Genomic DNA, 14965 nt, shown 5'->3' on the forward strand with positions numbered 1-14965 from the left:
CCTCTTGTCGCCCCCCCTCTCCCGCTGTCCACCCGGTGATCGCGGAGGTCACACGCTGGAAGTCCATCGGGGACGCGCTCGCGCCAACCTACCCTTCTCTGCTGTCAACAGATATTTTTTCTCTTATCCGAAGAGGGAGCGCTTGGGGATGAAGGCATATACTAGTCCAGCCACCTGTCTCGCGGCAGGGGCGGAGAGGGGCGGGTGGATCCTATGGAGAGACAGCTCGAGAAGCGCACTGCTGCAGTGCTGCCCCGCCCCCACCGGCGCTGCTGTATCACACATTGTGTGTGCGTGTGCGTGGGTGTGGGTGTGTGGGTGTGTGTGAAAAGGGGGGGGGTCTCTGGGGTCTAGTCGTGTGACTTTACCCCATCAGTCAGATTCAGAATACAGTACGGTGAGAGCGACCCTATAGGCTAAACAGTAGCCTGTTTATTGCATTAGAATGTAGATATTTTCTTTAATAAGTAGTAGACCTACATAACCTATTATTAGCCTTCCACCTCTACTGAATTGATTGGCATAGGATATCTAAAAATGTCTCATGGCGTTTTTTTGAAACATCTCAGAAACTGTCATTTTTGTCTTGACAAAGCAGAGTTTAATGTGCAAGCAATAACAACTGATACCAGGGTAACACTGACTGTTGGGCTAATTTCCTAACTTTAAAGGGGTAGCCTGCTGCAGAAATTTTGTAGGTAGGCCTACTGCAGTTTCACGAAGTTGTGGTGCTGGCAAGAGAAAGATTTAAAATTAAGGAACAAAACTAAAAATATCAAAAGCAGCAGGTCCTGACTTTTAACACATCAGAGGTATTTTCTCAGACTTGACATAGATCCTCTTCCGGGTCTCTTCCATGATGACAATGCCCCTATCCACAGGACTCCAGGGGTCACTGAACAGCCTAATGAGTCTGAACATTATGTGAATCATATTGCCTTCACAGTTGCCAGATCTCCACGTGATTGAACACCTGTGGGAGATTCTGGACCGATGGGCTAGACTTCAAAACACTAGCTGGGGGAATATCTTATGGAAGAATGTTGTTCATCACTCCAGTAGCACTCAGAGACTTGTAGAATCAATGCCAAGGTGCACTGAAGCTGTTCTGGTGGCATGTGATGGTTCAGCACCTTACTGAGACACTTTATGTAAATTTTCCTTTAACTTGTCACTCATTTGTATGTGCCCTCTCATTTCCAGTTTCCCCTCAAATCCAGTGCACACATGCTTTGGATGGCAGTTAATAAAAGCATTTCTGAAAAAACATTACATGCACTTGTGGTAGTGCTGTTTTTTCATTCTTCCCACAACTGTTTCCATCAGTTTTCATATATCCATGAAAGTCTAAGACCAGAATTTCTTCAAGGAAAGACCTGGTGAAAGTGTGTGCTGTTATCTATTTTGTAGAACTCATTGCACTTTAGGCTACAGCCACAGAGTTCTTGGAGAGAAATTAAGGAGGCAAAGGTTTGAGGCCAAAAGGAGGCTGATGTTTGGCTTTTTGCCCTGCATTGCCCTGCATTGCCCTGCGTTCCGCTGCAGCAATGTGGAGCAGACTGGGTTTTTGTAGATCTTAGGCCCCCTGACCAGTTGTCTGTGTGTTTAATGTGTGTGTGTGTGTGTGTGTGTGTGTGTGTGTGTGTGCCTGTGTAAAGCACTTTGAACTGCCTCTGTGTTTTAAATGTGCTATATAAAAATGTGTCTTGTTTTGCATTTAAAAAAGCAGTTAATCTTTCCAGAAAGCATTGATGTCTTCACAATGAAATCACCTGCTCTTTTGTATTGAATGTGCCCATGGAGAAGCACCAAAAACCATTTTTATATCACATCTTTTTAGGTTATAACATAGTAGCCTAGGTGTATGAACTAACTGAGAGACTTTCATCTCCTCCAGATCTTTCAGCATAAATATTTAATATCATAATACACCTCACCCATAACCCATTGCCCACATGCATGCAGGTTTAAAGCATAAAGCTGGACAGAGTACTTTCTATTTTAAATTTATTTCTAGAGACAGATGGCTGTTGTTGCCATACAAGGAGGAGTCCTGCCCGCTTGTGGAAATGCTTGTTCCTGCCATTCAAATTGTGAGCTTTCTTGGACATTACAAAACCAGTAAAGAGGTTGCACACTAGGAGCTTATGGACTGTAGGTTATGACTATGGGATATGAAATATTAACAGATTTTATTTTTTAAATTCAACCAAATATTATACTTTTGCCACTCAGGCAATGCTAATACTTTAGTTGTGTATAGCAGCAAAGTTTTATTATTATTTTTATTTAAACAATTTCAGTTTAGTAAAGTTTTCACAGTTTCTAATGATGTCTCTCCTAATCTTTTTTAGTTCTACTGGCAGTCCACAAATATAATGCTAAAAGAATCATTATGAATCTCGGAACAATAGCAGTCTATTTTTACAGCTTCACCTGCTGTGTTAATGATCATTTTTATTATCAATTAATCGGTGATTTATTTTATAATCATTCAGTCATTTGATCTGTAAAAACCAAAACCAAAAGGTTTTCAGTTTACAGAGGAAACAGAGAATGACATCATATTTTCACATTTCAGAGGCTGTTACTAGGAAATGTTTGTAAAATGGCTAATAAATGATCAAAAACATTGCAGATTAAATTGTTAAACTGTTGGTCGACTAACTGATTAAACCTTGAATTATTTCTATAGGTACTTTATTTATTGAGCCTGACCATAGACGGTGTATATAAAGCATAAAGTCTATGAGCCTGACAAATGCAGGCGCCTGCCAGGCAAAGCACAGGACACAAAATCCTATGTTTTATAAACGTCTTTACGTACGCATAGCAGTTCTCGCGAGGCTACATTTATTTGAAAACAGGCGGCAGTGTGACGTGAGGAAAACTGAAGAAAAGGTACATTTTAAAAACCATTACGTTTATTTATTCTGTACATTGCAGTGTCTGATTGACCATTTAGTACAATGGTAAAACACGTTTTCGAGTATTTCTAGGGAACGTTATTCTATATGACTTAGCTACGTTACGTTGTTTTCCTGCTCTTCTTTCAGTGGGTGTTGGGTCGATGTGTGAGGCTTTTAGCTAGTGATGCACCAGAGTAATTAGCGTAACGTTAACTCAAATCTTTAATGAGAGTTACTGTGAGGAAAGCTCCCACGGCTGTCTGAATAAGTTTTGTGTTTTTTTTTTATTTTATTTTATGTGACATAAGATGACTGCAGACCAGGAAATAGGCATTAAAGAGGCATTTCAGCGCGCCCAGAAGGGCCACAACAACAAGGCAAAGCTGGTGGCAAGCCTGAAGAGCCGCTACAACAGTGTAAGTTCTGTGGTATTATGTGAAACTATTATATACAGTATTCGATCTGTATTTATTTTTAGCCAATAAACCTATACGACATATACTCACAGATTCAATCTGTGTCTATAAACTATTTCGTCAGTAAACCATAACACTTTATTTGATGTCCTTCTATTTAGTATTTATTAGGAGACAGTATGTAAACATTTGATATTAACTCTTGTAGTTGTAACCTGACAGTAATGACAATTTACAGTTGCAAGAAAAAGTAACGGAGATAATGGCTGTTTGTCTTTTGTCAGCTTAGAAATACTGCGTTTAATTAATGATATTTGTGACTGGTCAAGATCTGATCACATATCATGACAAATTAATTGATGGAGGAAACTGGGAAATTGCAAATAGTGCCATTACTGTTTTTTGTGACTGTAAATGTTTATTTATATCTGGTATTAGGCCTAAATATAACTTATTAAAAGTGGCCAGTAGGGCTGGGCAATGATTATTGAATATTTAAATAGGCATTAAATTAAATAAAATATTTCATGTGACTAGTGTTTTGTATTTGAATATAATGTCTGCTGGAAATAATGTGATAACGAGGTCAGTATATCATGTTACTACAGCACCAAATACAAACAGCAGAAACATACAGAGACTACAGGCATCAAAAAGGTTTGTGTGGAACTTCAAGAAAATAAATGAAAATGGGGTGCAGTGCAATCTCTACCAGGTTAGGTTAGCACATCATAACTAAACAACAACTATGCACGGCTAGTTGAAGGTGAGACATCCAGCAAAAAGTGGGGTGTGGTCTGCAGATCAACAGTCAGTGACTAGCTTTGTCACCTGAAGAAGGGAGTTTGATGATTGAGGTTCAGAGCAAATAACAGCTCTCATGACAAAGGACATGCTACACATTAGCTTTGTTTGGGGGTGGGCAGTCACCTGCCATTACATAAGCAACTGGGAATACAGAGTGCTGTCCTTCAGACTAAAGCAATGCCAGAGCGGCATACTGCTGAAAACCTGGCGAATGTGCTTTCCACCACCATGGAACACTGGAGACTTGCAGGTGAAGTTCCAGCATGTGTACATGACAATGCTAGCATTATGGTGCTATGTGATTCATAAAAACTGAGCCCAGCTTGTCTTATGTATTGTTTTACCTTTGGGGACCATGAATATACCTGTCCCATATAACCTGAGAGGTCTGGATGGCTAACTGTTTTGCTGAGAAAAAGTACTCCAAAAATAGATTACTTAGTTATTTATTTAAAACCTAAACTATTTTTCTGCTTTTTGCCTGCTATTGATGCCATTCTTCATCTTCTCCTTCAGCTTGAGGACAAGACACTGTTCCATGAGGAGTTTGTCCACTACCTGAAGTACGCTATGATTGTCTACAAACGTGAACCTGCAGTTGAACATGTCATTGAGTTTGTTGCAAGGTTTGCCACATGCTTCCAAAGTCCACCTAAAACAGAGGAGGAGGAAGAGCAGGAGGAAGAGGAGGGAGCTGAGGATGATCATCCTTTTCTGTGTTACATCTTCAATTTCCTCTTGGAGGTATAAACATTACATTACATGAGTGTATTGGTGCAAATTGTAATTATTAAAATACTGTGTTCTGAATAATTGCAGTAAGTCATCTTTGTAACAAATGTGTATGTATTTATGTTTTTAAAGTAATTTGTTAACCACAATCATCTTCTGTCCCATCTGTCTCCTCTTTTTCTGTTCAACCTTGTTTTCTCTGTCTGACATGTCATCTGTCCTTTGATCCATTCCATTCTTCTTCCTCTGTTGTTTGCTTCTTTCTCCCCATTCAATGTTTTGCTTCTCTGTTCCTACTGCTGCATTTTCTATTTTCCCACTCTCTCAGTCTTATAAAGCCAATAGCCATGCAGTGCGTTTTCGTGTGTGTCAGCTGATCAACAAGTTGCTGGGTAGTATGGCAGAGAATGCCCAGATAAACGACGATCTCTTTGATCACATCCACCAAGCCATGCTGGTTCGTGTCACCGACAAGTTCCCCAATGTGAGAATTCAGGCTGCTATGGCCATGACGCGCCTACAGCAGCCAAAAGATCCTGACTGCCCCACCATCAATGGTTTGTTTTTTTCCCACATACCTACTTTCTTTTTCATTTGAAGGAACACACTCAAGTGCAAATGCAGAAAATACAATCTTATGAACAGTACACAACCAGATTTGTGAGATCATTGCTTAAATTGTGTGTTTGACTTCCACTATCCACTATCTGTTGTGCTCTAATTCACTTGACTAATCTGAGTAGGAGTTTTCGACTGTTCTATTGCGGAGGCATGGTGTTTTGACTTTTTGGCCTTGTATTCTTCTATTCTTAATTAGTCTTTAATAAATAGTATTTAAAGTAGCCATTGTTTTGTGTGATTTTAAATGTTTGTGTATCTTCGTCTAAGTTTAATTTTGTATTTATTTCCTCTTTTCAGCATATATGTTGATTCTGGAAAATGATACTAATGCTGAGGTGCGACGTGCCGTTCTTTCCTGTGTTGCTATGTGCCCTCGGACCCTCCCCAAAGTACTTAAACGCACCCGGGACATCAAAGAGAATGTCCGCAAGCTAGCCTACCAGGTAACCATGCACGCGTCATATGTTCTGGTAAAAATGTATGCACACACGTTCTAAGTTCATTAACAGATAACATAATGAAGTTGTTTTGATCTGTGTTAAATGCTCACATCATCTATATTTTTTCTGTTTAAGGTTCTGGCTGATAAAGTTCATGTTAAAGCTTTGACTATCGAGCAGAGAGTTAATCTGCTGCAGCAGGGTCTCCATGACACCTCGGGTACGGTGATTTCTGTGTGTGTCTGTGAGGCATTACCTTTACGCTGACCTAGTTTGCAGTCAAATATGTAATTGCAATTGAAACAATTTATCAGTTTTAAAAATAAATTCATTTTTTGTCAAACCATGTCAACTCTAAATTCCATTGTGAATAATAAGTCTGATGGACTGTGTGTGTTGTAGAAGCAGTGAGAGACGTGGTTTGCTCTTATCTGCTGCCAGCCTGGCTGCTTCGGCTGGATGGTAATATCATAGAGCTGCTTCATAGGCTGGATGTAGAGAACTGTGCCCAAACAGCTCTGGATGCACTGAGAGCCATCTTCAGATGCATGCCTACTGAGGAACTGCTGCAGAACAGAATGCAGCTCGACAACAAGTATACACACATACTTCAAACTCTGTCTGGCTCTCATGTAACAAAATTTAAAAAAGGTCTGAGATTAAAGTTTGTGCATTTTTAACAGAAAGCTAATCCCGGTGGACTCTCTCACCCCTGAGATTGTGCTGTACTGGAGATCTCTATGTGAGTTCATCAAGGCTAAAGGAGATGAAGGTGATGAAATGCTGGAGCAAGTATTGCCAGATGCTGCCACTTATGCTGCCTACCTCTATGGGTGAGAGAAATTACAGAAATTTGCAAGATTAAGGTCAATTTATGCTTCTGCACCGAATCTGTGGTGTAGATAATGCGTAGCTTTTAACTCTACACTGTAGTTTGACGTGCACCTTTTCAGAAATGTAACTACACATCACGGTGACACAGCCCGCAACAACCGTGATTGGTTGCATTGCATTTCCACGTTCATGCCTCTCAGTGGCTGGACAAGGACCAAACCCCCCCCTCGGTCTGCCCATGAGTGCAGTGGCTCCTTGCTTTTATTATCAAGGAGTAATATTCTGTTTCATTGTATTTGAACAATACAGTGACAATAAAGGTTTCATCATCATCACAATGGCTTAAGCCACTTGTGTAGCCTCTGTATAGATTCAATACAGAAGCATAAATCAGGCTTTACATTTGTAGTTTTCTTGCTGTAAGCTCCATGTTTTACACTTATTACAGAGTGTATTTTGCACCAGATGCAACAGGCTTTACAGAAGTGTTTATTCTTGTAGTTAATAATGTGTTAAGTAGTTAATGCAGCTATAATATACATTTTCATAATAACACTGTATCAAACCGTGTACAGAGGATTGCTCCTAGCAGGGAATTATCACAGGGAGTCTGCAGCTTCCCTTTATAGCATGTTTCATCCCATTAACTGTCTAGCTTGCAACTTCACTGTTTTTGTTGCCCTTCACTACTCTCATAGAGTAATTTTAAACCATAGCGGGCAACTGTTTTTAGTGAGAAAGCTATAAAAGATGACTTGTACACTACCTGCTCAGCACCAAATGGCAGACAGGCACAGTTAGAGACTATCTGGTGAACAAAGTGGAGGAGTTAGCACCTAGAAGTCATATATTTCCCTCAGGAGTTGGCAGAGACCAAAAACAGAATTAGAGAGCGACTCTTGGACTTGTATTTGCCAGGTAAGTGCATATAACCAATATACTAACAGGTTTGCTAGTAAAAGTACTGAAGTACTGAAATTTATTTGTGAAACCTCACACTCAAGGTGCTAGACTGCTATCATATTGCAGTATAGCACCTTTTGAATTTGTCTTGGTGATTTATTGTTATAGATGTGGCTTTGCTTTTGATGCATAGAGTACAGCTATGATTCTCCCTGTTGGAGCACACTGCTAGTTTGTCATCTGCCTTACACAGTGTGATGCGTGCCATAAATAAATTTGGTGCAATTGAGTGCGATGCTTAACATTCATCTGCCTATAAAATGTATTCATTTGGTTTAAATGAATGCCCGGTTGCAGGTTTGTATGAATTTCTCGGTGGCTGACTGACAGCTGATATGGCGGCTGCTTGTAGGTGGTGCTGGTGCAGTGTTCAGCTATCTGAAGTATTGCAGCATTACATTTTATATAATTGTCTTACCAGTGTAATGTGCAAGTGACAGCAGTCTTTGTGTGTATCTGAGTAATATCTAATCTGACTTGTGTATGAGAGCAGTTGTTATTTCTGTTGCTTGACTCTTGTCTTTGACTGCATTAGATATCTGAAGTCAGTGCCTGAGCTGTCAGAAGAGCAGAGGTCTGACATTGACCAGGTGGAGCTGGTCATAACGAAAAAGTTCATCTCCCAGCAGCTCATTCATCTCACTGGATGTTTGGACACCAACGAGGAGGGTGGCAGGTAAAACGAACAGGTTTTTGCTGGTGAAATGATAAACAGCTGGTTGAAAAAAATGGAGCAAATCTCTTCAACAAATATGTGGATATGAACTGGGAGGGCATGAAGTGGGAAAATGTTGACAGAAAAGGAGGGCTCGACAGACTTGTGAGAGGCATGCGTGGGGTCATAGGTTTTTGAGGGAAGAACTGTTAAGTTAATGTTAAACAAAGAGGACTTAGTCATTCTGTTTTAGGATAAAGATGAATTGTTTTACCTTGATAAGAAATGTTTTGTTATTAGAGCTGCAGCTAAAGGAAATAACATTCATGATCAAAAACAAGTGATTTGTTTTAGGTTCTTGTGATTTTGTATCTAGACCAGTTACACATCACTGGGTGTTGTAGCTGTTCTTAGTTTAAACATATTATTACCCAACTTTGTTTTGTTTGCCTTGACAACTGTCTTTGAGGTCAAAGATTTAGTCCAATTTGCCAAATATCATCATGAGCTGATTGAGGTGCTTTTATTCAGACTCATTATGTTTTATGTTTTTGTAGGAAGTGCTTGTTAGCTGTTCTACAGGAGATGTTGGCTTTTCCTCAGACCCCGTTCTCCCTGGTCTCCCTGCTTACTGAGAAGCTCCTCACCCTCATTCCTGATGACCAGAGACGCATACAGACTGTGAGTTTCCTGCTGTAAATGCAGCATTCATGTAGCCAAGACTGAACGTCTTTTCCACACACACAGAAGGAAAACCATATATTTAATGGCCTTCATAACTTAATGTGACAGTCCAGTTAGTCAAATGAAAATATAAAAGCTGAACTAATTTATCAGATGGACACAATTTGGGGGTGATGAGTATGTTGACAGATGCTTGAGCTAAACTGTGCAGTGTTACTAAATGTCTTTTGTTTGAGATGTCACAAAATGAAACTGATTTTCCATTTAGTAGGGGTATGTTTACCACAGGACTGATGTCTGAAAAGGCTGGCTTTGTGTTACACAGGTGGCAGAAATCATCTCAGATGTTAAGGAGCCCATCATGGAGGCAAGTCAGCCAGTGGATGAGAAGGAGAGTCGCCGGCAACAGGTCCAGGTGGGCAACATGCTGCCAACTGTAAACACCCAGAGGCACTTAGATTCTGTAATCTCTTCTGATATCTCTACTGCATGTGTTTTTTCTTCCTCTTGTTTAACCCCAGTGAAAGTCGGAGGTTACCCAGAGAGTCTCACAGTTTTGTTCCTCAGATGTGAATGTTAATCAGTCACTTATTAATTCTCAGCCTTCCAACTTTCAGTGATCACTGACAGTGTGTTGTATCATTCTTGAAGTCAGTCCTAGCCCTGGTGTTTAGCTTCCATTCATTCTGTGAATCTGCTTTCATCCATCACTCCTTTTTTTATGTGAGGCAAAATATCCTCTAGTGGGTTGTAACCTGGCCCAGAGCCTCAGTTGTTGCTTTGAATTGCCTTTGTGTATGAAATGTGCTATATAAATAAAGTTGTCCTGCCTTGCCTTTTTCATCTTAGTGGATGTGCATTTGGCTCCAGAATCCTCTGGAGTGTATTTTGGCTAAGGAATGGCTCTACCTACTCTGTTTATTTACCCACTGCTCTTTTCTTCCCTGTTTCTGTCCAGCTAGCAGAGGTGAAGGTGCGTATCTTGGAGGCTAAACAAACCCTGGAGGACTGTATCACTGCCCAGGAGTTCAGCCGTGCAGCAGAGCTAAAGGATGACATTGCAGAGCTTGAGAACCACAGAAACCAGATCATACAGGAAATTGCAGCAAGCAGTCAGCCTGCTGACAAGGAGATCCGAACTGAGAAGGTACACAACCACACAGGAAGCACTGCCTCTGTCTGTAAGATAAACAGTAAAGAGGTCTACTAGAAAAAAGGCAGGGAAATTTGAAACTGTTTTTGTTTTTCTGCATTTCAGAATGACCCAGAGACTCTTCAGAGGTGTCTAACAATGTGTGCTCAACTACTGAAGGAGATGAACATCAAGATGCAAATTGGTCCAACCATAAGCACCTTAATGTCCTCACTGGTATAAATCCACCCTGCACACATCAGCATATTTTTCACAAGTGTTTCTATCACAAATCTGGAGTATCAGAACCGGGTTTTATGCCATAGTTTTGTATGGCCTGGTAAGGACCTGTGTCAGTAGTTCCATGAGTGTATGTGTAACAGTTGTCTGTCTTTTATTTAAGGACATGTGCACTGGATTTCCCCTTCTAATTGTAAAGTGCACCTTTGTCAGTGTCACACAACATGTGTGTGGTTGTGTAAAATGCTCCACTGTTGTTTCCTTCTACACCTCAGGAGAGGTGCAGTAAAAGTTGATTGGTATGACTATTTAGTTTTCTGTCCCTTTTACTGTCAGATCCTGCCCAGTATAGCAAACGCTCATCCTGATGTTCGCAATATTGCTGTGGTGTGTCTGGGAACATGTGCTCTGCACAGCAGGGAGATGGCCAAAACCCACATGGTCCTGCTGCTTCAGGTAATGACATGCAAGTTTCATCTTCATAAGGTTCATTTGCACATATTTATAAACATGCTACATGTTAGACAGTTAGTTCACACAAATTACAACCAACCTGTGCAGATAGTTTTGAAATATCCACTACTAAGACTTCTTTTGCACCAATACAGTGGAAGAGTTTCATTTGTGGTGGTTAAAGGATAAGACCAGTAATTTTCTATAGTAATAGTATTTTCAGCATTGTCCATAAAGAAACTAAAACCACCAGTGAATTACCTCTACTCATGGTTAATGGCTGTCAGTCCTGGATTAGCTTGTTCATCTCTGTGATAGACCTCCGTTGTTGCTCAAAAACATTTAAAAACACATCAGGAAAACACACCGTTGCACTGGGTGACACGTTTTTTTTTTTTTTTTTTACATTACAAATCCCCATACTCCAACGGCTCCTTGTGGTCATAGTTTCCTGAAGTTAGCACAAGGCAGACTCAACTGCACATGCGCAAAATCTTCCGTTACCTCTGCTTTGTTTACCTTCTGCCAGCTATTCATGTTCAGGTCTGGTGTTTGCTAATGAAGAAACATGTCACCCATTGCAATGGTGTGATGTGTTTTTAATTGTTTTTAAATAACAAAGGAGGTCTATGGTACAGATGAACAAGCTAATCCAGACCTGACAGATTCACAGACATTAAATGTGAGCAGAGGCTCTTCATTGTTGGTTATTGCCTCTGTATGTAGATTGCTCAAAATACTATTAATATAGAAAATGACCAGCCTTATCCTTTAAATATTGGAGTCTTACATTTAATAAGCTCAACAGTAACATGTCTTTCTAGAAGGAGCACCCTCGAGAAAATCCATATATCTAAGGTCTTTCTGTGTGTAACTGTAGCTAATAAAAAAAAAACTTACTTGCTTGGTTAGATATTAAACAGGGCTAAGTGGGAAAATATGTTTTGTAATTCTGGTTTACTGATCCAAAAAACAGATGCAGATTTTTTTTTCGGCCAGTACTAAATTTGTTCTGCTTGTGCATGTTTTCAGATTGCCCAGCTGGATGAGGTGAAGATCCGTATCAGTGCTCTGCGTGCCATCATCGACCTTCTGCTGCTGTTTGGCTTCCAGTTGCTCTCTAAACCGGCTGCCACTCAGACAGCCCTGCCCTCCCAGTCCCCAGACAGACAGGAGGAGGGCGCACCACTGGCCGAGGAGAAGGGAGATGGATCAGAGGACACTGCACAGAGTATCCTTGTGATGCTGTCAGAGTTCCTGGACAGCGAGGTGAGCTTGACAGTGAAACAAACATTTTAAAAACTGAAGTGTTTACTTTAATTGGATGTAAAATAGCTGAAGACTTTTTATTGAATTCTGTGTGTTCATCATTCTCAGGTGTCTGAGCTGCGTACAGCAGCAGCAGAGGGCCTGGCTAAACTTACATACAACAGCCGCATGTCCAGTTCCAAGATGTTCTCCCGTCTGGTGTTGCTGTGGTACAATCCCGTCACTGAGGACGACACCCTCCTGCGACACTGCCTTGGTGTTTTCTTCCAGCTCTATGCCCGCGAGAGCAGGTCACACATGTTCTCATACAAAAGCAATACACTTTGTAGTTAATAAAATGATTATTATGTACTTGCCTTGGTGAAGTGATAGTTATGCAACACACACTACTATGGTGTTGGTCTTTGTGTGTATTAGAGCCCACCAGGAGGTTATAGAGGAGAGTTTCCTGCCCACTATTCAGACTGTGATGAATGCACCAGTCACCTCTCCTCTAGCTGAGGTGGATATTAACAATGTGGTTGAGCTGTTTGTGGAGCTGACCCGACCAAGTGCGCTCATTAAACCCTCACCTAACACAGAGGTACGAAACATCCACTGAGACGAATGTTATTTTATTGTTTATTAGTAGTCACGTCTTTGTTGGCTCACTGAGCTCTTCACCATTGCTTCATACCAGAAAATTCATATGGATTTCTTCAGAATAGATGAAGTTTGCACATTGTTTTCTAGAAATCTTCAGTTTATGTTAGAGCAGTTATTGAAGTAAAGTATTTATAAAATGCTTAATGTGAAAACAACTTAATGAGGCAAAAACAAATCTCAGTTTATTGGATGCATATGTCTGGAGCAGGTGTGTGTCCATGACTATTTGGCTGTGCGTATGTGTGGGGAGATGATGAAGGACCCTAAAGCCCCTGAGGTTCGTCTTTATGCCAAGACACTAAGTAACCTAGAGCTCAGCAGAGATGAGACCATCAGGAAAGACCTGCACATCCTGCTGCAAGAGCTTGTACAGGTATATACAGACATAGTTTCATATATCTATATGAATGTGGCTGCAGCTAATGATATTTTCATTTTCAATCATTCATTTATTGAATGGCCTTCACAATTTCCTAATGCTCTAGGTGACATTTTCAACTATCTTGTATTCAGCAGCTTAAACCCCAAACTATTCAGTTTATTATCAGGTAAAATAGAAACAGAGCATCATGACAAGTTGGAAACAAAACATTTGGTGTTTTGCTTGAAAAATGACTTATCAAAATAGATTGATTTTGATGACTAATTGTTTTAGCGTTATGTAAATGAGTACTACACCTTTGTTTTAAAGCCTAATGCTTAATTTCTCCTCTTTCTGATCTTTTCAGGTGGTGAAGGATCGTTTCTGTCTCCGTGCTCTGGAGAAGATGATGAATCAACTGGTGGACTCAAAGGAACATGCAGAGCTCCTCAGCACCAGCGCACTACAGCCACTTGATGTCAATGCAGATGGTATGAATGCAAACACAGTGAGAGTCTGTACAAAAGGTTATCTCACATCCTGCTGGACAACTGTGCCAGATGTTACCTTCTCAGTGCCTGTCTGACTTGATTTACACTACACACACTTGTGACAACTCCTCCTGCAGACGGGTTATGTTTTGTGAGCAGACTTGTCACTAAATGGATTAAAATATGCCAGACTCCATCCTATTCAGTGTCAGTCAAGAGAAGTATACAGTGGAGAGGAATGGCAAAAATATGAATTTTCTGTCTGCCTTGTTTCCACAGAGACCGCAACAGACGAGCCATCTAAATCTGCCAAGAGACCTAAAAGAGGTAATCCAGATTCTGTATACTCATCCAGAACTGTTGTTTGTATTGACTGTATTTTTAGAGCTTTTCTCATCTATCTGAGTGAAGGAGTTGACTCAGCACTGTGTGGTAACCTGAGTATTTGTGTGCACAGGTCAGAGGAAAGTCTGCACAGCTAAAGGAGGCAGAAAATCCAGCAGGAGAGCAGAGTCTTCAGAGGAGAGGTGAGTGTTTTCAATTATCCTTGTCTTAAGCAACCATTCTGACTTTCCTTTAGATATACAGCATGCCTACATACATGATGTGATACTGACACTGTATTTTCACATTGCCATTTCTCATATTTTGTATTTTGGCTACAGTGATGGAGAAAATGTTCCTATGGTGCGTCCATCACGGAAGGCCAAAACTGCAGCTCTAGAGAAGACAAAGCTGGATCTCAACCCCCTCATCAACCAGGAGGCTAATGTGTCATAGAAGTCAGGTTATGAACAGTCAATACAAAAGTCCATGTTGAAATTACAGCTGATTTTGACAAGTGCTCACAAGTTTTCAGTTTATTATAATTCACAAATATTTTTAACATATTGTAAATGGAATTGAACCTGACAGATCCGAGAAAGGGCCCTTACAGAGGTGTCACCTTTTTATGTTACCATGTTTCCTCTCAAGTTTTGTTTCCCAGTTTTTCTACATTAAAGTGAAATATTACTATATCTAGTCCTTTTAATTACCATAAATCCAGATCAATGATCCACAAGTCTTCTAGTTTACATGGACACTGTGAGAAGTTTGACCTAAGAAAAGGATTTTGAGTCACCAAGAGGTGGAAATGCAATATTTTAGAACAAGTCAGACAATATTGTTAGCAAACTATATTTAATGTTTCAGATTCGTCTGGGCTGACTTCGGGTTGGGAAACAGAGTTAGCCAATACATTTATGTATTTGCCACAATGGATTGTGGTTTTTACATTTCACTGTCTACTATAAATCATATCACTTTCTGGT

The 14965-nt window shown here is 40.3% G+C and overlaps 1 protein-coding gene across 2 annotated transcripts; it reads left to right on the forward strand.

The window, feature by feature from the left end:
• The first annotated feature begins 2765 nt into the window (after positions 1–2765).
• ncapg (non-SMC condensin I complex, subunit G) lies at positions 2766–14669 on the forward strand. Of its 2 annotated transcripts, none has more exons than XM_020602114.1 (22): positions 2766–2901; positions 3218–3325; positions 4649–4876; positions 5193–5421; positions 5783–5928; positions 6061–6145; positions 6328–6520; positions 6609–6758; positions 8258–8398; positions 8935–9058; positions 9387–9476; positions 10020–10208; positions 10320–10430; positions 10770–10889; positions 11919–12155; positions 12264–12445; positions 12573–12738; positions 13009–13173; positions 13529–13652; positions 13932–13979; positions 14110–14179; positions 14318–14669. In XM_020602114.1, exons 1-22 carry the CDS (start codon positions 2803–2805, stop codon positions 14430–14432), a joined length of 3120 nt encoding a protein of 1039 aa, XP_020457770.1. In that variant the 5' UTR covers positions 2766–2802; the 3' UTR covers positions 14433–14669. The 2 variants fall into 2 exon arrangements, with proteins under 2 accessions (XP_020457770.1, XP_020457771.1); XM_020602115.1 differs by having other exon boundaries at positions 6331–6520.
• The last annotated feature ends 296 nt before the right edge of the window (positions 14670–14965 follow it).

The sequence above is a fragment of the Monopterus albus genome, unplaced genomic scaffold (genome assembly GCF_001952655.1).
Source record: "Monopterus albus unplaced genomic scaffold, M_albus_1.0 scaffold54.1, whole genome shotgun sequence".
Lineage (NCBI taxonomy): Eukaryota > Metazoa > Chordata > Actinopteri > Synbranchiformes > Synbranchidae > Monopterus > Monopterus albus.